The following is a 23,833-nucleotide window of genomic DNA, read 5'->3' as shown; positions in this document are numbered from 1 at the left end:
AAAGACACCAGTTGTCACGATTCCAGTTAATCTTAACTTTTGACCAGAACAACATTCTTAGTTACAGGTGAACATCCAGGTTTGAATTAGCATTCAATTTAGTAGTCACCTCAACAGCCAGATGTTAGATGGTGTAGCCCAGAGGAAGTGAGCCAAAAGGAAAAGGCAATAGGAACAAGTACACTGAGAGACCTGGAATGAGGAGAGAACACCGCAGGGAGATCATGGGTCACAGAGAGGGGAGAGGTTGGCATTTTGTTACACTGGGCTTCTACTTTAATATACAGTGAGTAGTGCTATCAAATATTTAATACATAAACGTATACGCCATACTAAGAAGCACAAAGTTACAGAGTATAGTCCCTTCCTTCAAGGAGGGGAGGTAACTCCTACTGGAAGAGAAAGCAGTACTTGTTAAATTTTATACACAGTAAGCTAAGTCCTGTTCTAACCATGGTTCTAAAGAAAGGCATGACTTCTAGTTGGAGAAATCAAGGAAGGCAGTATTCATTCTGCAAACACTTAATGAATGGAATGATGAAAGACTGTGGTAGGTCTGGGGAAATGCAAGTAATTAGGGTGGAGCACAGGAATAGAAGTGTGTTAGATGATGCTGAAGAAAAATAATGGCTAAATCAAATAGGCCAGTGATGTTTACACTAAGGAGTTTCACCTTGATCCATCAAAGATCTGGTTGCATCTGAGGTGGCTCTGAAAGATGGGAAGATTTCAATAGGTAAAAATGAAGGCGGGATATACAGGAATGAGCAGGCAGAGGCAGAAGCAGAGACAATAATACTATTAGGGAATGGTGAGTAGCTGAGACTGATCAGAACACTGTTTGTATTATGGTGAGAGGCATTGCTAGAAAGGCTGAAGCAGATGTGGGGAGGCCTTAAATGCTAGCCAAGAGGATAGATGTTACCTGATAGGCAATGAAGGAGTTACTGAAGGTTTCTGATTAAAGGGGTTCAAGAATTGGAGTGGTACTTCACAAGGCATACAGAATAGGTTGCAAAGTGAAGGAGTAAAGATCAATTAGGAGGCTGATACAATACTCTGGGTATGACTTGAATGAGGCCTGAACTAGGGTGTGTCAATGGAAACAGAAAAGAAGGATCTGATGTAAATGATGAAATAATGAAAACACAAAGACTTGGCAGCTGCAGGTATTATGTAATCTGTTAAGAAAAAGGAGGAGTCCACAATCACTGACATCTGGAATCTGAACGACAGGGACAAACTGTGAGCAGAACTAGGTAACTAAAAAAAAGGAACTGATTAAGAACAATAGAAAGAGACCATAAAGGGTCATTACTTTGATTTTAGACTTCATATATTTGAGCTGCTTGGCTGACAAACTAGGGGCCATGTTAAACAGAAATGCAGTTCAGGAGATCTAACGGCAGAGGATAAGTGCTTCAGAAACCATCATGCATTTATTCTTCACAGCAACCTTATGAGGTAGGCAATTTGAGAACAGGCTCACAGAAGTTATGCAATTCCTATCCAAGGTTACCCAGTTGGTAAGAGGTGGCATCGGGATTCAAACTCCTATCTTTTGATTAAATCCAGTGTTCCTTCTAATACACAATGCTGTCAGAAATAATGACTTGGTACACATCTTTCTCCTCTAGTAGACAGTATGCTTTTGGGGAGATCAGACTGTCTTGATTGCCTTTGAATGTCTAGTATTTAGCATAACACCTTTTGCTCAATAACCATTTGCCATTTAACTGAGAGTCATTTAATTAGCTGGTATCTATGCTACAGGGCTGGCTGAAATCTCCAAGGTACAAACTGTATATGGCAAAAAGAAGGTTGTCAGGAACAGAACCATGGAGCATCCTGGTCTCAAGGGGACAGGGAAAACACATGAGAGGAAAGTAGTCACAGAGATGAAACAGAACCAGAATAGGCAGTGCTACCTAAGGCAAAGCCATGAGTATCAAATGCTTTACATTCATCAAGGAAGAGGAAGACTGACCCCAAAATGCTTTACAATTTAGAAATTAAGAAATTGATTAGGACAGGTTCAGTTGTAAGGGGTTGAAGTGTTGACAGTAAAAAAAAAAAAAAAAAAAAATTTCAAGACAATCAACATTGACTAGTCTGAAGAAGTTTGATTAGAGGTGCTGCGTATTTATTTTTCTTTGACCATGAACATCTATTAACTTTTTTTTTTTGAGGCTTCAAGATGAAAATGAGGAAAAACATGGTTGTTCAAATGTGGTTGTTCAAAGGGAAAAATCAGAGTATCTGAGCGTGCTTACACAGGGGGAAACAAGCTAGAAAAAAACAAATCAAAGAAGGTCCAATAAAAAGATAACTGACAAAATGAAATCTTAAGGAAACAGGTCTAGGAAAATAGGAGGGACACCCCTTGTAAAGGAGAGCCTTCCAAGAGTAGGGAATAAGAAAATGATGAAAAGAGTTAGAAAGCAATTTTGAGATGCAAGGTGGTCTGGGGACAGCTGGAAAGGAGGCAAGGTCACGTCAGAGAGGTTATCAGTCCTTGCATCAAATTAAGACAAGGTTAATCCATTAACAGTGATGGAAAAAGGAGTAGAACTGAAGCCTTCTGAAATGAAGAGACTGTTTGGAGCAGGTGCTGGGAGAAATGTGGTAAGAAATAAGATAAAAGTAAAATGACTGCCAAACAATAAGGGCCTCCTTGAGATTAGAGAGAATGAATCTGTAACAACAGGTAAATAATCAAAATATCTCCCAATTATTCCAAACTATATTTTTAAAAGATGCAGTATAAGCACAAAAAATATATCAGATCACTGATGGCTGGATTTAATAACTCAATGTAATTTCTTAAAAAAAGCAATTTGGCAATACATATCAAGAGCTTTAAAATGTTAATACCCTCTGACCTAATTATCTTTCTAGGAATCTATCTTAAGGCAATACTCAGGAACTCAAAGACAGTCCTTGTCAAATGGGAAACAGTGCAGCGTGGTAGAAAGAGCACAGGTCTTAGTCAGTCAGATTTGGGTTTGAATCCTGACTCTGCCACCTGATAGCTGTGTAACTTTGCTTAACCTCTCTGAGCCTTGGTTTCCTCATCTGTAAAACGAAGATGACAATAACTAGTTTACAAAGTTGTTGTGAAAATAAGATAATGCACTATAAAGCAAAGGAGAAAATGACAGTTACTATTAAAACTTATAATGGTACAGTGGATACAAATACCAGTAACTGAATGGTTATATATAGTATAGGCCAGGCACAGTGGCTCATGCCTGTAATCCCAACACTTTAAGAGGCCAAGGTGGGTGGATCACGTGAGGTCTGGAGTTCAAGATCAGCCTAGCCAACATGGCAAACCCTGTCCTTACTAAAAATACAAAAATTAGCCGGGCATGGCAGCACATGCCTGTAGTACCAGCTACTCAGGGTGTCTGAGGCAGGAGAATCGCTTGAACCTGGGAGGCAGAGGTTGCAGTGAGCCGAGATTGCACCACTGCACTCCAGCCTGGGCGAAAGAGCGAGACTCCATCTCAAAAATAAAATAAAATGAAATAAAATAGAAAATAAAATTATAGTATAATCTGATAATGAAACATTGCATAGTCACTAAAAATGGGATTTCCAAAGAACTTAAAAAAAAATTTCAGTGTACAGAATTACTTACTCATCATCTGGAGTGAGCTGGACAGGTTCATTAGTAAACTGAGAATCAAAGTTGTCCAAACCAAACTCCCCAGAAATATTTGGTTTAAAGGGAGGTACCACCTGTTTTTGCTCCATCTGAAAAGACATATTGGATGACAGCTCAAGTCTGTATTCTTAGAAAAACTCCACCTCTACAGTTCTCCTCTGCACTCATTGTTTACCTTATTAAAGTGAGTCCTGAAGCATGGTTCAATGATATTAGCAATGATGAACATAATTGACAAATATGAGCTGGGCATGGCGGCTCACGTCTGTAATCCCAACCGCTTGGTAGGTTGAGATGGGAGGATCACTTGAGGCCAGGAGTTCAAGACCAGCCCGGACAACATAGCAAGACCCCATCTCCATAAAAAAATAAAAAATTGGCTGGGTGCAGTGGCTCACGCCTGTAATCCCATCACTTTAGGAGGCCAAGGTGCACAGATCACCTGAGGTCAGGGATTCAAGACCAGCCTGACCAACACAGTGAAACCCCGTCTCTACTAAAAATACCAAAATTAGCCAGGTGTGGTGGCGCATGCCTGTAATCCCAGCTACTCTGGAGGCTGAGACAGGAGAAATCACTTGAACCCAGGTGGCGAAGGTTGCAGTGAGCTGAGATTGTCCCACTACACTCCAGCCTGGGAGACACAGCAAGACACCATCTCAAAAAAAAAAAAAAAAAAAAAGAAAATTAGCTGGGTACCATGGCTTATGCCTATAGTCCCAGCTACTTGGGAGGTTAACACAGGAGGATCTCTTGAGCCCAGGAGTTCAATCAAGGCTGTCATGATAGCTCATGACAGCAGCCTGGGCAACAGAGTGAGACTGTTTCTCTTAAAAAAATAAAAACAAGTATAAACATTGATATGGGCCTCAATAACATTACAACCTGCTTTATTACATTAATATTCAATTTTTTGGCTGGGCATGGTGGCTCACCCCTGGAATCCCAGCACTTTGGGAGGCTGAGGAGGGCAGATCACTTGAGGTCAAGAGTTCAAGACTAGCCTGGCCAACATGATGAAACCCCGTCTCTACTAAAAATACAAAAATTAGCTGGGCGTGGTGGCGTGTGCCTGTAATCCCAGCTACTCAGGAGGCTGAGGCAGAACTGCTTGAACCCAGGAGGCGGAGGTTGCAGTGAGCAGAGATCACACTACTGCACTTCAGCCTGGGCGACAGAATGAGACTCCATCTCAGAAAAAAAAAATAAATTAAAAAAAATTGAATTTTTTTTGTTTTAAAAGTTTTCTAAAAAGCAGTTTAGAAAGTGGTTTTAAGTTTTTAGAGCTGTGATATGTTAGCTAAGACAATAAAATCTGGCCCAAGATAGGCCAGGTGCAGTGGCTCACACCTGTAATCCCAGCACTTTGGGAGGCCGAGGTGGGTGTATCACCTGAGGTCAGGAGTTCGAGACCAGCCTGGCCGACACTGTGAAACCCCCCCACCCCCGCCCGTCTCTACTAAAAATACAAAAATTAGCCAGGCATGGTGGTGTGTGCCTGTAATTCCAACTACTAGGGAGGCGGAGGCAGAACTGCTTGAACCCGGGAGGCGGAGATTGCAGTGAGCTGAGATGGTGCCATTGCACTCCAGCCTGGGTGACAGAGCAAGACTCCGTCTAAAAACAAAAAAACAGAACAAACAAAAAAAATTGGCCCAAGATAATAATGAAACCTAATAGAGAAAGTAATCAAAATTTACATACCATATCCCAGTCAACATTTCGGAAGAACGGATGTCCCTGAATATCAGCAAATCCTGTTTGAGGATGACAACCCAATCGTTCCTTAGGGTCCTATGGTGAAAGAAACGTTTCCAGAATTGGGTGAATGTCATGCTTTAAAATAAATCACCTTTGTGATCTATGTTTTGTGTCCTCACATGATACTCTTATTTCTGAAGTTGGAATGGTCTATCTTTTATTTCTAGAAAGTACAACTCTGGAACAAATTGAGTTATCTGAAACTTGTGATAGGTAAGATTTCCTCATGGCACTTTCTCCACCTATCATGTAATTAAAACAGAGAATCATCACCAATTCCTTGCTAAAGAAAAATAGGAAAAAGAGAACAGCAGAATCATTTGAGCAACACCCAGTCATTTCTTTGGCATAACCTAGTGTGACAGTCAAAACATGCAAACCTCCAAACTTCATCAGAAGTTTGTTTTTAGCTTAATTTAAAAGCCCCATGCCCAATTACAGCAACAAACCATCACCTGTGTAAGACAATGATACAACCATTATCTGAATCACTGAACTGAGAAGCAGCCTGCAACTTATAAAAAGTCTTGGCTTATTCATCGCTATGAATGAGAATATGTTCCCATTTTTCTTTCTGATAAAAGGTATTTTATTTTGCTTATCAACACCTCTTGCCTTCATTTTTCACTATGTGAAAAACTAGGTTTCAAGTTTAAATCTTTCCTCACATAAATTGTTTATTTTTTAAAAGGCTTCAAGTTCTTATTTTATTAAAATCCATTATCTTATCTATTTACCTTAAAAGGTAAATGTACATCAACCTTTCTATCATACCATTTATTTAAAGTAGAAATTATAATTGCCAAGACCACACTCCTAGATCCTAAAACTCCTCTACCCTACCAACAGCAACAAACAATTGAATCATGTTCACATTTTTAAGAGCCAAAGATAGCATTTCATTTCTTCTGAATTTTAGCTAATTATAGCATTTTTGACATGAGAATTTGTAGGGAGCACTGCGGCCCACGTGCTCAGAAAATGGAAACAGAGTTCAAAGTACAATTATGGCTAGACCCAAAGATTAACTCTTCCCCTATGTGAGAATATGTATATATTATTTACACACACAAAAAATTATGTAATATATAGCTGGGGAGTAAATTTTACTGCCAAAATGGAAAGAACAACTAACTTATCTCAGGATCTAATGCTGTCTATTACTCTTTGGGTAAGAGACAAATTCTGGGTCAAACTGAAAAAGTTACATTCTCCACTGTTTTGGAATTTTACATTTCCCAAACCGCTACTGACCAGTTTGATATATATAGAAAGAGACAAATCACAAAATATTCTTATACACAATTTATACCTTGTTAAGAAAACTCTTCAGAACACTTGCAGCTTTTACAGACAGAGAACGTGGTATGCGAATTTGTTTTTCCAAAATAACTAGAAAGATAAAAATTATAGTATTACATTTAACTTTTACATGGCTTCAATCTTTTCTCTTCTTTTTTGAAAGGGTCTTGCTATTGCCCAGGTTGGAGTGCAATACTGCAATCACAGCTCACTGCAGCCTTGACCTCCCGGGCTTAAGCAATCCTTCCCCCTTAGCCTCCCAAGTAGCTGGGACCACAGGCGCCACCATCACACTCGGGTAAATTTTTCTTTTTTTGAGATGGAGTCTTGTTCTGTCATCCAGGCTGGAGTACAGTAGCACGATCTCAGCTCACTGCAACCTCTGCCTCCCGGGTTCAAACGCTTCTACTACTTCAGCCTCCTGAGTAGCTGGGATTACAGGCGTGTGCCACTACGCCCAGTGAGTTTTGTGTTTTTGGTAGAGATGGGGTTTCACCATGCTGGCCGGGCTGGTCTCGAACTCCTGACCTCATGAAGGTAAGTGATCCGCCCACCTCAGCCTCCCAAAGTGCTGGGATTACAGGCGTGAGCCACTGTGTCCAGCAATGGCTGGCTAATTTTAAATTTTTTTGTAGAGATAAGGGTCTCACCATATTGCTCAGGCTGGTCTTGAACTCCTGGGCTCAAGCAATCCTCCTGCCTTGGACCCCCAAAGTGCTGGGATTACAGGTGTGAACCACTGCATCTGGCAATCTTTAAATTTCTTTTTTCTTTTTTTTTGAGACGTAGTGTCACTGTCTTGCTCAGGCTGGAGTGCAGTGGCACGATCTCAGCTCACTGCAACCTCCACCTCCCAGGCTCAAGTGATTCTCTTGCCTGACCCTCCTGAGTAGTTGGGATTACAGGTGCCTGCCACGACGCCCAGCTAATTTTTTTTATTTTTAGTAGAGACGGGGTTTTGCCATGTTGGCCAGGCTGGTCTCGAACTCCTGACCTCAAGTGATCTGCCCAGCTCGGCTTCCCAAAGTGCTGGGATTACAGATGTGAGCCACTGTGCCTGGGTGCAATCTTTAAATTTTTATTATAAGATATTTAAGGCATTCCAGGGGAGAAAAAATGAGATATTACATATATAACTGAAGTGCCTCCTGTACTTTCCTAAATCCCTTCTTTTCCCATCTTCTCAGAGAAAGCCTCTAATCTGAATACTATTTATCATTTACATGAATGTCTTATTCTTTGACTACCTAATTGTGCCTCAGTTTCCTCATCTGTAAAACAGGAATAAAAAATACTTCATAGGATTGTTATGAGGTTTAAATGAGTTAACCTTTGTAAAATGCTTGGCATATATAACATGCAATTTTATTGGACATTGCCAAATTATTCTTTAAAGCTGTTGTGTCAGTTTTCATTCCTACCAGCAGGCTAGAAGAGTTCCAGTTGCTCCACATACTCACCAGCACTGGTATTATCCGACTTTAATATTTTAATCAAATGTACCAATATGAAATGGTAACTCACTAACATTTAATGTACATTCCCTTAATTGCTAGTGAGACTGAATGTCTTTTCACATATTCCATGGCCATTTGGGCTTCCTATTACATGAAATGCCTATGTATATCCTGTGATGGCTTTAATTATTAAATGTAGAATTTTATAGTAGGTTTCATACTTCTTTGGATTCTGTGCTAGACGTCCCTGTACTTGTCTGCTTGTTTCTGTCAATTCTGTATATTCCCTGATGTGAGGCCTTTTTTCCCCATCTTTTGATCACTCATCATCTTGGTGCTCTATTTCCCCTCATACTGTTCTTGAACTTACGCACTCAGCCTTGGGGTCCCTGTGTAAAGATTATCCTCCCTAGCCACAGGATTCCTTTCTCCAATCTGTTTGTGATGGATAATTCTAAATAACCCGTTATGATTTTGAGTATGAGAAGGTAACTGTGAACAGGAGTGAAGACTATAGAAAAGAATGTATTAAAAAAACATCAAAACCTAATACACAGAGGCCAGGCGCAGTGGCTCATTCCTGTAATCTCAGCACTTTGGGGAGGCTGAGGTGGGCAGATCACTTGAAGTCAGGAGTTCAAGACCAGCCTGACCAACATGGTGAGACCCTGCCTCTACTAAAAATACAAAAATTAGCCAGGCATAGTGGTGTGTGCCTGTAATCCCAGCTACTCGGGAGGCTGAGGCAGAAGAATTGCTTGAACCAGGGAGGTGGAGGTTGCAGTGAGCCGAGATTGTGCCCCTGCACTCCAGCCTGGGCAAAAGAGTGAGACCTTGTCTCAAAAACAAACAAAAACTACAATAAAACCTAATACAGTGAGTCAGGAGTACATTTTCCAGATTATGCTCATTTTCCTTACTCAAAGTAGTAACCTGAATCACTCTCATTTGTACTCTAGGTTTTTCTCAGAGAATCTCTGTAAAATACTCCAAATTACCTTGGAAGAGGTAATCTTCTGTGTTCTGGTCAGGGTTATCAGAGCTCCCAACAATATCAAATGGAGACCTTCCTGCCATCATCTCAAACATTAGCACTCCAAGAGCCCACCAGTCAACACTGAAACCTTCAGAAAGAAATTTTAAAGCAATGAATTATACACTTTGCATTCTTGAAAGTTAGTTAACTGGAGATTTTATCACATACAGGAAAAAGAAACAATGAAAAAGTAAACTCTAAATGCATTCCAACTATCATGGTAGGCACTGAAGATTATAGAAATGCTTCATTTATCAACAAGGGTAGGTACCTAAAAGATAATTTTAAAAATAAAATTATGAGAAAAAAACTTTCTTTTTCCCTGTATGACTACTTTCAGACTCATGCCCAATATCTAATATTGTGTGTTGAGGATATAATTAAATTGTATTTCAGAGTAATCTCCTTGGTCTTAAACTTGATCTTTTGCTAGCTGATAAAGACCAGTGAAGGACAGTGGATTCAGACTCTGAGCAGCTTTCATAAGTACCACATTCTCCTTCATATCTGCTGAAGGCAGAGGGCCAAAACCCAAAAAGTCAAATGTTTTCTCAAGGTAAGTGTATCTTCTGGTGCCTGAAATACTGTTAATCTTTCCACCATCTTTCAGATTCCTGGGGGAAATATCCCAGGAAATCTGAAAAATTTTCCAGAGGTTCATGACTCTGGAGTCACGTGGGTGCTGTTCTGAATCCTTGACCTTAGGCAAGTTATTTAAACTTTCTGTATGTCAGTTTCCTCATCTGTAAAAGGAGAATTAACAGTACTTACCTCACAGGGTTGTTAAGAGGATTAACTTAGTTAATATATGTAAACTGCTTAGAATAGTGCCTGCTACTGTTTAGTGTTTGTCACTAATAAAGTATTATTCAGCTTCGTACCCCCAAATACTGCCAAGGTCCCACTGTCTCCGATTTCAAAGTCTGGGGCTGTCCATGTAGTTTTTAACAGGATCAAGAATGCTTATATTAATAAGATCATGTCAAAATGCATTAGTGTACTGTACTGCAATTGGTACCACATTTAACCACCCATCTAGCAATAGCTAAAATAATACCACCAATTTATTTATTACCATAATCTTCTCCTCTTAAAATTTCAGGAGCAATGTAATTAGGAGTACCACAGAAAGTGCTGGTTGTATCTCCTGGCCGTAATCCTTCCTTTTATTAAAAAGAACAGAAAGAAATAATGAGATAAAAAATTCTGTTTTAAATTCACCCTTTCTATTTCACCTATCATATAAGTTCAGCGTCTGTAGTGATACATTAAACTCACTTAACATCACTAGAACAATCGCCCTTATTATTATTATTTTTGACAGGGTCTTGCTCTGTCACCCAGGCTGGCATGCAGTGGCGTGATCTCAGCTCACTGCAACCTCCACCTCCTGGGTTCAAGCAATTCTTGTGTCTCAGCCTCCTGAGTAGTTGGAATTACAGGCATGCACCAACACACCAAGCTAATTTTTGTATTTTTAGTAGAGACAGGGTTTCACTATGTTGGCCAGGCTGGTCTCGATCTCCTGGCCTCAAGTGATCCACCTGCCTCAGCCTCCCAAAGTGCTGGGATTACAGGCGTGAGCCATCATGCCTGGCAACTGCCTTTATTATTAAAATCACAGATCACCGCTAAATAGCTTGAAGAAAACCTGTCCTCATTAGATGTTGCTAGAGTTGATTCAATTAAGGTAAGACTTGCATTTAAAATAATTTACATACAAGTTAAAATTTAATACCAAAATTTTAATATTAGTAGAATAAGGCATATTTCATGAAGAAAAGAAGCACTTTAAATCTCACCTCCTAATACAACCATTGATAAGACTACAATATTTTCCTTCTGTTTATTTTTCCTAAGAACACCTTTTTTTTTTTTTTTTTTTTTTTTTTTTGAGACGGAGTCTCGCTCTGTCACCCAGGCTGGAGTGCAGTGGCGCGATCTCGGCTCACTGCAAGCTCCGCCTCCCGGGTTCACGCCATTCTCCTGCCTCAGCCTCTCCGAGTAGCTGGGACTACAGGCGCCCGCCACCACGCCCGGCCAATTTTTTGTATTTTTAGTAGAGACGGGGTTTCACCGTGGTCTCGATCTCCTGACCTCGCGATCCACCCGCCTCGGCCTCCCAAAGTGCTGGGATTACAAGCGTGAGCCACCGCGCCCGGCCAAGAACACCTTTTTTTTTTTGAGACAGAGTTTCACTTTGTTGCCCAGGCTGGAGTGCAATAGCACAATGTCAGCTCACTGCAACCTCCGCCTCCCGGGTTCAAGCAATTCTCCTGCCTCAGCCTCCTGAGTAGCTGGGATTACAGGCGTGTGCCACCACGCCCAGCTAATTTTGTATTTTTAGTAGAAAATGGGGTTTCTCCATGTTGGTCAGGCTGATCTCAAACTCCTGACCTCAGATGATCTGCCCACCTTGGCCTCCCAAAGTGCTGGGATTACAGGCATAAGCCACCACGCCGGGCCTGTATTTTAATACCTACAGGATGGAAAAAAATTAAGGCAAAACACACTAACAGGCAGAGTAAAGGAACTACCCAATAATTAATGGGGCAATCACCAAGAAGTTGTAACAAATATAAACTTGAATACACTCAACAACACGGCCTCAAAATATAAACAGTAAAAAAGGACAAAATTATTAGGAGAATTTCACAATCTCCAATCATGATAGGAGAAGTTAATATGAGAATAATCTATATTAGAAAATGATAGATCACACGTACTAAAAACCAGTAGGCAGACAAAGATTTGGAAACAAGCTAGAGCTAATATATATATATATATATATATATATGTGTAGAATATGTATGTTTATATGTGTGTGTGGAGTGAGGAAGAAGGAAGAGAGACATTAGAGAAAGACTCCCTGCATGTAAAGATTATATATCCTTTTAAGTACACATGGGCTACTGGCCATATATTAGGTCATAAAGGAAATCTCAATGTATTCCCATGAACTAATATTCAAACCATTCTCTGGCCACAAGGCAAATAAAAAAAAATTAACAATAAAAAAGTCTAAAAACAACTGAATTATACATAATTAAGCATGTTGTAAAACTTTATAAGCATTTCCTATGTAACTGAAGACTTTTTAATATTAACAACTATATGAAATTCAACAGAATATATGTACCTAGAACTTAGCCACTTTCCTATAGATTATATGGTACAAAATTCTAAACCAAGAAAGGCGGGCAGTACAAAAATCAAGCCTTCCTTTTTTTTTTTTTTTGAGACCGAGTCTCGCTCTGTCACCCAGGCTGGAGTTCAGTGGCGTGATCTTGGCTCACTGCAACCTCTGTCTCCTGGGTTCAAGTGATTCTCATGCCTCAGCCTCCCAAGTAGCTGGGAATACAGGTGCGTGCAACCACGCCTGGCTTTTTTTTTTGCTTTAAGATGGAGTTTCGTTCTTGTTACCCAGGCTGGAGTGCAATGGTGCGATCTCGGCTCACTGCAACCTCTGCCTCACAGGTTCAAGCGATTCTCCTGCCTCAGCCTCCCAAGTAGCTGGGATTACAGACATGCACCACCACGCCCACCTAATTCTGTATTTTTAGTAGGGATGGGGTTTCACCATGTTGGTCAGGTTGGTCTCGAACTCCTGACCTCAAGTCATCCACCTGCCTCGGCCTCCCAAAGTGCTAGGATTACACGAGTGAGCCACCGTGCCGGGCCTCTGGCTTTTTGTATTTTCAGTAGAGATGGGGCTTCGCCATGTTGGCCAGGTTGGTCTCAAACTCCTGACCTCAGGTGATCCACCTGCCTCAGCCTCCCAAAGTGCTGGGATTACAGGCGTGAGCACTGCACCCGGCTCTTCCTTCCATTCTTGTCCCTGACTCACCCAGTGCCAGCTCCCTAGAGGCAACCACTATTATGTGGCCCTCCAGCGACATTCTGGGCATGGTGAACATATTTTTCTTCAAATTTCACCCTATTATACATAACACTGCTATAAACATCTAGAAGAAATATTTAGTAATAAGTTGTGACTCCAAGAATTTTTTAAATGATTTCTAAAAGGGATATGCTATTTTTAGAAATATGGTTTTTGTTTTCTATTATTGGCAATGGCAATACATTCTCATGATAAATGACATGTACTTTCAGTGCAATAGTCAGAGGTAGGAGATGTAGTCTGTTAACTTGTAACAGCTATGCTTAATCATTCACTTGTTGACTGAATGTCGGAATGTAGGTCCATTTGCTAAGTTTTCTACAGCATAACATAGATGTTATTAGAATCCCTCTGTTGCTGAAAAAAAGTACTTAAAGGCACATCAGTTCATAAAACCATGAAAGGTTTCCACTAAATAAAATCAATGCTTATAAAATATTTCAAACATAACTCTAAAGATATTAATTCAAGTTTTCATCACTATCCTCTGCAATCTTTATAAAGAAATTCATCCAACACTTGCATTAAGTCAAGCTTCAGGTAAGTTAAATATTGACTCTAAGTCATAAAACAGCATTCAAACTTTTGGAGGGTTAATTTCTCATAAGCTTTATTTTTTATTTTATATGTACATATTTTGAGACGGAGTCTCACTCTGTTGCCCAGTCTGGAGTGCAGTGTAGTGGTGTGATCTTAGCTCACTGCAACCTCCACCCTACCCCAGGTTCAAGAGATTCTCCTGCCTCAGCCTCCCAAGTAGCTGAGATTACAGGCACTCGCCACCACACCTGGCTAGTTTTTGTGGTTTTAGCAGAGATGGGTTTTCACCATGTTGGCCAGGCTGGTCTCAAATACCTGACCTCAAGTAATCCGCCCGCCTTGGCCTCCCAAAGTGCTGGAATTATAGGCGTGAGCCACTGCACCCGCCGTAGGCAGCTCTTGGAGAAGGGGGAAAGGCAGAAAGGGAGGTAGGAGGACATTTGATTTAAAGATCTACTCAATAAAGATCTCAGATTTATCAAAGACCTGGACTAACTTGATTGAGGATCCCTCTAAGAAATGAAAATGTATAAGAAGCCAATATTATTTTCCAGTAAGAGTAACAAAAGACTAAGAAAGACAAAAAGAGAAAAGTCTTTTTTGTTTTTTTTTTTTGATGGAGTCTCACTCTGTCGCCCAGGCTGGAGTGCAGTGGCACGATCTCAGCTCACTGCAAGTTCCACCTCCCGGGTTCTCGCCATTCTCCTGCCTCAGCCTCCTGAGTAGCTGGGACTACAGGCGCCCGCCACCATGCCCGGCTAAAGTTTTTGTACTTTTCTTAAAGACGGAGTTTCACCATGTTAGCCAGGATCGTCTCCATCTCCTGACCTGTGATCCGCCCACCTTGGCCTCCCAAAGTGCTGAGATTACAGGCGTGAGCCACCACGCCCTGCCCATTTTGATTGTTTAAACAATGTAGTGATTCCATTAAAGTTGTTATTTAAAAATAACATTTTAAAATGCTATTAAAATGCATTAGTGTACTGTAATGCAATTGGTAACCACATTTAACATAACATTTTAAAATAACAACTTGAAAAATACTGAAAAGTAAACAGAATCAACGTGTGATGCTACATAACAGAATGATACATAAAAGAATCAGACAACTCTTTAGGTTGACTTCACCTGTTATAAGCATTTTATATATATGTATTTTAGACAGGATCTCACTCTGTCACCCAAGCTGGAGTGCAGTGGTGTGATTACAGCTCACTACAGCCCCAGGCTCAAGTGATCCCCCTGTCTCAGCCTCCCAAGTAGCTGGGACTACAAGCACAACCAAGCCAGTGTAATTTTCCTATTTTTTGTAGAGGTGGAGTTTTGCCATGTTGCCCAGGCTGGTGTCGAACTTCTGAGCTCCAGCGATCTGCCTGCCTTGGCCTCCCGAAGTGCTGGGATTACAGGTCTGAGCCATCATGTGTTATGCATTTTTTATAAATATCTTCAGCCGGGCATGGTGGCTTGCTTTCCTTGTTAAGATAACTGGAACAAAATTATCCTCACATAGTAACATGACAAATATGTAAATGTATGAACTGCATTCCCCATTCACCTGAGGAAAGTGCCTCCGAAGCCTGGAGATGATCTAAATGCTAACATTATGAACTCTTGGGTTTGAGACCAGCCTGGGCAACACAGTGAGACCTCGTCTCTATTTAAAAAAAGAAAAAAAAAAAAAAGTAAAAATAAAATAAAAATATCTTCTTAAATGACTCTATAATATTTACCATAAACTATAATAAAAGTTTTGGTCAGAAATCTCTCTTCATAAACCAAAATATTTACTCGGAATATCCAAGTGGCAGAATTACTGGATCAAAGAACATGGCCATCTTTAGGATTCCTGATAATTCCCCATCAAACTGCTTTTCAAAAGGTTTGTAACAATTTATATACACACCAGTGACATATGCCCATTTCTTTAAACTCTTGTACATACAGGCTATTCTAACTTTAAAACCAGTATCTCACAGGCAAAAAATAAGCCTCACTGTTTTAATTTGTGCACTTCGTATGAAGGTTAATACTCTCCATGTTTTTTGTTCAGTTTCACTTATTCTTGGGGATAAGACTCCTCTATCACTGTCACTTCTTTCTGAAATGAGAAAAAAATCCCTTAGGGAAAAAAATGACACAGAGATCAAAAAGGTACCACAAATATAAGTGATAGGTATACAAGGGTTCCACTCGCTAAGCTTTCTAATTGTTTATGATTGAAAACTTGTATAATAAAAATATGTAAGGGCCGGGCATGGTGGCTCACATCCGTAATCCCAGCACTTTGGGAGGCTGAGGCGGGTGGATCACCTGAGGTCAGGAGTTCGAGACCAGCCTGGCCAACATGATGAAACCCCATCTCTACTAAAAATACAAAAAAATTAGCCGGGAGTGGTTGCAAGTGCCTGTAATTCCAGCTACTCGGGAGGCTGAGGCAGGAGAATTGCTTGAACCTGGGAGGTGGAGGTTGCAGTGAGCTGAGATTGTGCCATTGTACTCCAGCCTGGGCAACAAGAGCAAAACTCTGTCTCAAAAATTAAAAAAAAAAAAAAAAAAATTATAATTAGCCAGGGATGGTGGAGCACACCTTAATCTCAGCTACTTGGAAGGCTGAGGCAGGAGAATGGCTTGAACCCAGGAGGCGGAGGTTGCAGTGAGCCAAGATTGTGCCATTGCACTCCAGCCTGCACAACAGAGCGAGACTATGTCTCCAAAAATACAATAATAATAATAATTAATTAATAAGTATCATGTGAAAAGTGCGGTTGAATTCTGTACATAAAAGCAAACATAGTTTAAGTGAAGATTTTATTCTTTAATGCATGCTGAACAGATAATAAAGTTAAATCTTCGATAAAACTAGGTTGTCATATGCCATGTTATTAGCATTTAGATAATCTCCAGGCTCTGGAGGCACTTCCCACAGGTGAACAGGGAATGCAATTCACACATTTACATACTGGTTGTTGTATTACTATGTGAGGATAGTTTTGTACCAGTTACCTTAATAAGGAGTAGTTCCTTACGCATTTTGTGGGAAAATATCAGACCTTTAAAATGGAACACTGTTATAAAAAGAATAAAACATCAAGAAATAAAGAAGACATATTCTGAGAGTAACTAAAATTCTTGTTTTATCCTATTATGCTTTATGTCAGATGTTTAAAATTTAAATATAAAAAATGTTTAACTTCTGAGGAAAATCCTGAATGCATTATATAAGATTCACTACTAAATGGCAAAAATTGGAAGGTCATATGCAAATGGTTGTGTTAAGTAGTGGAATTGCAGACAATTTTTATTTCCAAATTTTCTTCAATTGTATTTCAACTTTCAAGATAAAAAGTTATGTATAATAAAAAGAAATTAACTCTTATTGTAGTACACATAAAACAGAAGATATAAATTTTGCAAATGGTTAGAAAAAAAAGTACATTTGTCTTTGTGCTAGAATTCCACAAAGCTTCTTAAGTAAATTAGCAAAATTAGTAATCATTTCCCCATCTTTAAACATGAAGTTATTTTACAAAGACTACTAGCTGCTGAAGACCTTTCAAAATAACTAGAAAATTTTCCTCACCTTACACATGCCGTAGTCAGTTAGTTTAATGTGGCCTTCAGAGTCCAGTAATACATTGTCCAGTTTCAAATCTCTATAAATTATCCCTCGCTCATGAAGATAATTTAATGCTAGACTGATTTCCGCAGAGTAAAATCTAAAATAAAATAAAAAATAAGTCATTTGATTCAACCATATTTAAGTTCTACATTTGCAACTGGAAACGCAAAAATTCATATCAAAACATATTTTTCTCTCCCAGAGATTTTAGGAACAAATTTAAAAAATGAACTGAAGTACCACTTTAAAACATCTGAGCCAAAGACACAATTGTAAAAGTTCCTGTCTAACTTAAATTCACATTTTTCATAAAGCTATTCATTTGATAGTCTCAAACAGGGGTTCTTAATCTGGGTCCTTGGGTGAACTTCAGGCAGTCCATACTTCTACAACTGGGGGCAAAGGTGTACGCCCATATGTACATGCACAGTATCTACAGAGTCCTCAAAGCTTTCATCACTTCTCTAAGGGACCCATGATTCCCCGAGACGGCTAAGAACCACTGACGGGGTTGAGAATAGAAAGAATATTACAAGCTGACCACTCAAAACTATAAAATCCTCATGAAGGTTTTAGAAAAGGAATTAAATGAAAATATTCTACAACTATAAAATTTAATAGTAAACGAAGAACTTAAAAAAACTGCTACCAACTCACTGGTGACAACCCAGAACTTTTGGCCTCAATAATGAAAATGGAATGCCTGAGCTGATGTATGGCTGCTTTGGTGGCACATTATCATGATCCCGTGTGGAGGTACATAACATACACCTCCTAGCTACTTAATTCTGTGATTCGGGAACTTAAGCCCTTGTTCTGGGCTTTAGTTCTTACAAAAGCAAAGATGTTATAAAACCAGAATTGGCACATTAATATAGTAAAAACCAGACCAGCTTTCCCACATTCAACTGAACAAACGAGGAACAAATATTGGCTATGTTCACAATTCAAAATATCGTCTGTGGCTCTGCTATGAAGGGTGACCATTTGATAAGGCATAAATACACAATGAACATAAATGAACACCAAAACAACAACAACAAAACCTAAATAAAGAAAAACCCAGCTTGGCCTCAAGATTAGATAAGTATAATTTATATCTTCTTATGAAATTTTTGACAAGCAATAATGAAGTAGCAAATTTTCTACAAGTTTTTAATTTAAATGAAATTTCTAATATTTATTCCCTGCATGATAATTACATACATACACAAACTCACATGCTTCATTTTGGCATTACTCTTGTGAAGTAGGAAAGGGTGAGAATTACTGCTGATTATGAATAAGAAACGTAACATGGTAGTGATGGATTAAACTTTTTACTCAAGGCCATGATCCCTTCCCACCTAACTCCTCCATCCAACACACAAACAATTTACAATCCTGTATGTTAATATCAAATTAAGGGCACAAAATTAATACTCAGTACTCTTTAAATTTTTTTGAAACAGAGTCTCACTCTGCCAGGCTGGAGTGCAGTAGCGCAATCTCAGCTCACTGCAACCTCCACCTCCCGGGCTCAAGCGATTCTCCTAATTCAGCCTCCTGAGTAGTTGGGACCATAGGCGCCCACCACCATGCCCGGCTAATTTTTGTATTTTTAGTAGAGATGGGGTTTCACCATGTTGGCCAGGATGGTCTCGATCTCTTGACCTCATGATCCACCCGCCTCGGCCTCTCAAAGTGCTGGGATTACAGGCATGAGCCATTGCGCCCAGCCTATTCAATATTCTTTTATCCATCAATAATTATGGGATTAGAGGGGAAAAAGCCAAAGAACAATAAATCACAGGAAGAACAGTCAGAAGTATATACTAGTTTAAGAGGGATCTTTTTTTTTTTTTCCAGAGTCTTGCTCTGTTGGCCAGGCTGGAGTGCAGTGGTGCGATCTCGGCTCACTGCAACCTCCGCCTTGCGGGCTCAGACAATTCTCCTGCCTCGCATCCTGAGTAGCTGGGATTACAGGCACCCGCCACCACCACCAGCTAATTTTTGTATTTTTAGTAGAGACAGGGTTTCACCATGTTGGCCAGGCTGGTCTCAAAACTCCTGACCTCAGGTGATCCACCCGCCTCAGCCTCCCAAAGTGCTGGGATTAGAGGTGTGAGCCACTGTGCCCAGCCAGAGGGATTGTTTAATCACTCTCAAGTATGTATGAATAGCATTCTTATTGTGAAAAACTCTCTGAGAGACCACTACAAACCTGAAGACTAATAAGTGTTTATTAGTCTCAATTATTTAAATGGCTGATGCTAAATACACAAAATATTTGAAAAGAATTGGTTTTAGTAGACTAAAGGTTTCCCTTTTAATACTGTTTACACTTTTCAATTGCTTAGGAAGCACTGTGTGCATCTGTAGGTACATGTATGTGTATAAATGTAAAAGAATATATAATTGTTTTACACATATATAACGTAAATTAACTTTTAGCTCAGCCTCTGCATGACTTACAAAGAATTAACTAGTATCCAAATAAATTATTTATCTACTGTTTCCAACCACTGCACATAAAAAGCCACATGGCCCCAAAAAGAAAACAACACAAACAGTAAACAAAAACTCACCTGGCATGTTCTTCAGGAAGTTTTCTTTGTCGCTGCATATGAAACATTAGGTCTCCTCCATTTACATACTCTATAACAAAGAACAATCTAGAACACAGGAGAGAACCCATGAAATCAAGATCCCAAATAAGGTAGTGTAACTTTGCATTTTCAGAAACCATCACAACAGAGAGCATTCTCTAGTATTTAGCCTTTAAAAAGATGCCAAAATTTTGGTGGAAACAAAGGCTATCTAGGGTATGGAAGATACGGAAAGTAAACTAGCATGATAATAATTTTGTAACCTATTACTTCTGTTCTGAAGTAGTACCACTTGCAATCCAGAGCCACTCATTACTATCCTAATTTTAGCATCTGCTAAATAAGTCATTTTCGACTGTCAAGGTATTTTTCCTTCTTGTTAAACTCTAGAAAATTTTAAGGCATAAAACTAGAATACTGGGGATATTTAAAAGGTTGGATTTCCACTGCCATAATTATGACATGGCTGTTTCTTGTTCTGCCTAAAGTAGGTCATTTCCTAATGCTGATCTAATATCAAACTGATATCACTGATGGGAGTATTAGCAGGAAGTTATAAGCCTAACACTGTTGTGTCCTCCATGATATCTACTTCATGAATTAGAGCAGAAAGGTTCTAACTGTGTAATATGACCAAAAATATGAAGCCCAGTAATCATTCTATTATCTTTCAATCTTACCTGCTTTCTGTCTGAAAGCAAGAATGCAGCCCAACAAGGAAAGGATGATTGGATGCCTGCTCAAACACATGCTTCTCTGTCTGCACCCAATCAATATCCTATTGTGAAACATGTAAGAAATCTATGTCAAACTGATATCACAATAAATGATAAATTTGCTCTGAGCAATTCAGTGGTCACAAGCGCAATGGTTAGGCTAAATATCAAAACCATTGATAATCATGAAACGAAAATTTACATACAAAGAGAAAAATAACACTAGTAAATCTTTCAGTATTATAAAACTGTCTAGAAAACTTTTACAAAGCTCAAGTAATTCCCCTGATAATAACGTGGTTTGATTTTTGTTTTCTTAAAAAAAATCTAATAATAATCAAATTACTTTAAATCTCTTATACAATCTGTAAGAAAAGTACACCAAAATAATATATTTCATTTACTTAGCACATATTTAGAAAAGCAGAATGAGATAATAAAGCACAAACATAGAGGTTTTCTTTAAAATAGTACTCTTGGCCGGGTGCAGTGGCTCACACCTATATTCCCAGCAACTCTGGGAGGCTGAGACAGGTGGATCACTTGAGGTCAGGAGTTCGTGACCAGCCTGGCCAACATGGTGAAACCCCATCTCTACTAAAAAAACAAAAATTAGCTGGGCATGGCGGTGCATGCCTGTAATCCCAGCTACTTGGGAGGCTGAGGCAGGAGAATCACTTGAACCTGGGAGGCAGAGGTTGCCGTGAGCCAAGATTGCACCACTAGCACTCCAGCCTGGGTGACGAGAGTGAAACTCTGTCTCAAAAAAAAAAAAAAAAAAGAATAGTATTCTTAAGCAGTTTAGAAGCAACAAAATATGCAGTGCTTACCTCATCATCATTAACAAGCTCTTTTTTCACAACTTTCATTGCATAAATACGATCTGTTTTTTTTAATCGAACCAACAGTACTTTGGCATAACTTCCTCTTCCTATTACCCGGAGCAAATCAAAATCCTGAAGACCTAGACTGGATGAAGCTTTGCCACTTTCCCTGGTGTTCATTGCCTGTTGAGAACATTTGTATCAGAGTTATAATGGGAAATGCTTTGCATAGTACATTGTATTTCTAACACCTAGTTGTACCTATAACGATTTATAGATATTTTCCTAACATAAAAATATTTTAAGTTCTCAATATTTTTCAAATGTCATTCCAAACCATATAATCTAACTACTCAGCTTATATGGATGAATTTTGAGATAAGAGGGATGGTAGTAAGAATGGGTAGGGAGTTGAAATCACAAAAACATCGAAGGATGTCTTAAAAAGGATATGATAACTTTTGGGTATAGAGGCAATACAGACGCAGGAATTAAAAAAACACATTAACCTTGGTGACGAAGAGACTGGGGGTACCACTGACAGGGAACGTCAAGTATGTGGCTAGGATAAGATTGACAAAGTTACTTAAGAGAACAACTGGGTTTTTCATAATAAATTCAGAAGTTATAAAGAGACATCAAGATGAAAGAGTCTGCTGGAAGCTTGATACATTTAAAACGTAAGCTAGTGAGAAGACACATTCAGAAGCTTTTTTGGATGCTATAGACAGAAAACAAGCATGAAGTAGTTCAGTGAATGGAAGACATTCTTTTCCACAGAATACCAAGACCCCTTTGGGACGACAAAGTAAGCCTTAAAATTCATTCACAACTACAAATGTAAGCTTCTGGCAATTTACAGAGGAGCCTGAAGACAGTCTTTCATTAGATGCCTGCAAAATCATCAACACACAATGGACCCATGAGAATAAAGTATGAAATCTCTGAAGCGAAGAATACCAAAAAAAGCAAATAGTAAATTCTGAGAAAGATAAAGAAACCCGCAAGCACAAAACTGAAAGAAAGGTATTAGAAAAACTGAGTGAGAATGACAACTTAAAAACTTAGAAATAATAATTTGGGCTGCACACAGTGGCTTATGTCTGTATTTCCAGCACTTAGGGAGGCTGAAGCAGGTGGACTGACAGAGCCCAGGAGTTCAAGACCAGCCTGGGCAATGTGGCGAGAAACCTCATCTCTACCAAAAAATACAAAAATTAGCTAGGTGTTGGTGGTGTGCACTGTAGTCCCAGCTACCTGGGAGGCTGAGGTGGGAGGATCACCTGAGCCGGGCAGGTCGAGGTTGCAGCGAGCTGTGATTGTGCCAGTGCGCTCCAGCCTGCGTGACACAGTGAGACCCTGTCAATAATAATAATAATAATAATAATGATTTGGTAATAAGGTGATACAGTTTGTATATTTGACCCCTCCAAATCTCAAATCTCATGCTGAAATGTGATCCCTAGTGGGAGGTGTTTGGGTCACAGAGACAGATTCCTCATGAATGGCTTGGTGTGTTCCTGTGGTTAATGAGTGAGTTCAGAGTGTGGCACCTCCCCTGACTCTCTTGCTCCCTCTCTTGCCATGTGGTACACCTGCTTCCCCTTTGCCTTCTGCCAAGACTGAAAGCTTCCTGAGGCCCCCACCAGAAGCAGATGCTAGTGCAATACTTATTGTTCCGCCTGCAGAACCGTGCACCAAATAAATCTTGTATAAATTACCCATCCTCAGGTATTCCTTTATTCCTTCGTCCATTTATTTATTTAAGAAAAGGTCTTGCTCTGTCACCCAGGCTGCAGTGTAGTAGCATGAACATAGCTCACTGCAGCCATGAACTCCTGGGCTCAAGTGATCCTCCTGCCTCAGTCTCTCGAGTAGCTGGGACTACTGGCATGTGCCTCCATACCCGGCTAATTTTTATTTATTTTTTGTAGACATGGGGGGGTCTTGCTATGTTGCCAAGGCTGGTCCCGAACTACTGGTCTCAAATGATCCTCTCGCTCCAAAGTGCTAGGATTATAGGTGTGAGCTGCCATACCCAACCTTCAGGTATTCCTTTGTAACAACACAAAACAGACTAACACACAAGGATAAATAAAGCAGAGTGAAAAGAAACCAGGTTTGGGCAGGTTAAGAAAGAAGAGAATTGTAAGAAAATAAGTCAACACATAGACTTGAAATATGGCTAACTGGAAACTGTAAGAGAGAATCAAGTGGAGCAAAAAAGAGCAGAGTTAACTTCATGGACACAATAATAAGGCTGAATGAAATGACAGAAGCCACATAACAGTGAAATGTCATCTTCAAAGGGCCTAAAAACAAAGAAAAGAGCTGACCTAGAATTCTCCATCCTGCAAAAGTAGCTCACAAAGTGAAAGTGAAAGAAAAACATTTTCGGACAAACAAAAACTGAGTGGAT

General features: G+C 39.6%; 1 protein-coding gene across 1 annotated transcript in view; it reads right to left on the bottom strand.

The window, feature by feature from the left end:
- The window catches only part of PRKCI (protein kinase C iota), an 89,931-nt gene that overhangs the window by 3,220 nt on the left and 62,878 nt on the right, over positions 1-23,833 (bottom strand). The window contains exons 9-17 of the mRNA XM_063621632.1: positions 21,421-21,597; positions 20,555-20,652; positions 19,854-19,940; positions 17,248-17,383; positions 10,302-10,389; positions 9,189-9,314; positions 6,744-6,823; positions 5,375-5,464; positions 3,644-3,759 (exon numbers count right to left, since the gene is read on the bottom strand). Coding sequence (XP_063477702.1) covers positions 3,644-3,759; positions 5,375-5,464; positions 6,744-6,823; positions 9,189-9,314; positions 10,302-10,389; positions 17,248-17,383; positions 19,854-19,940; positions 20,555-20,652; positions 21,421-21,597 — 998 coding nt within the window. The remainder of the gene's footprint in view (positions 1-3,643; positions 3,760-5,374; positions 5,465-6,743; positions 6,824-9,188; positions 9,315-10,301; positions 10,390-17,247; positions 17,384-19,853; positions 19,941-20,554; positions 20,653-21,420; positions 21,598-23,833) is intronic.

Source organism: Symphalangus syndactylus, chromosome 17 (assembly GCF_028878055.3).
Source record: "Symphalangus syndactylus isolate Jambi chromosome 17, NHGRI_mSymSyn1-v2.1_pri, whole genome shotgun sequence".
NCBI classification, from domain to species: Eukaryota; Metazoa; Chordata; class Mammalia; order Primates; family Hylobatidae; genus Symphalangus; species Symphalangus syndactylus.
The sequence above is the reverse complement of the archived record's forward strand: the minus strand, read 5'-3'. Positions and strand labels throughout refer to the sequence as shown.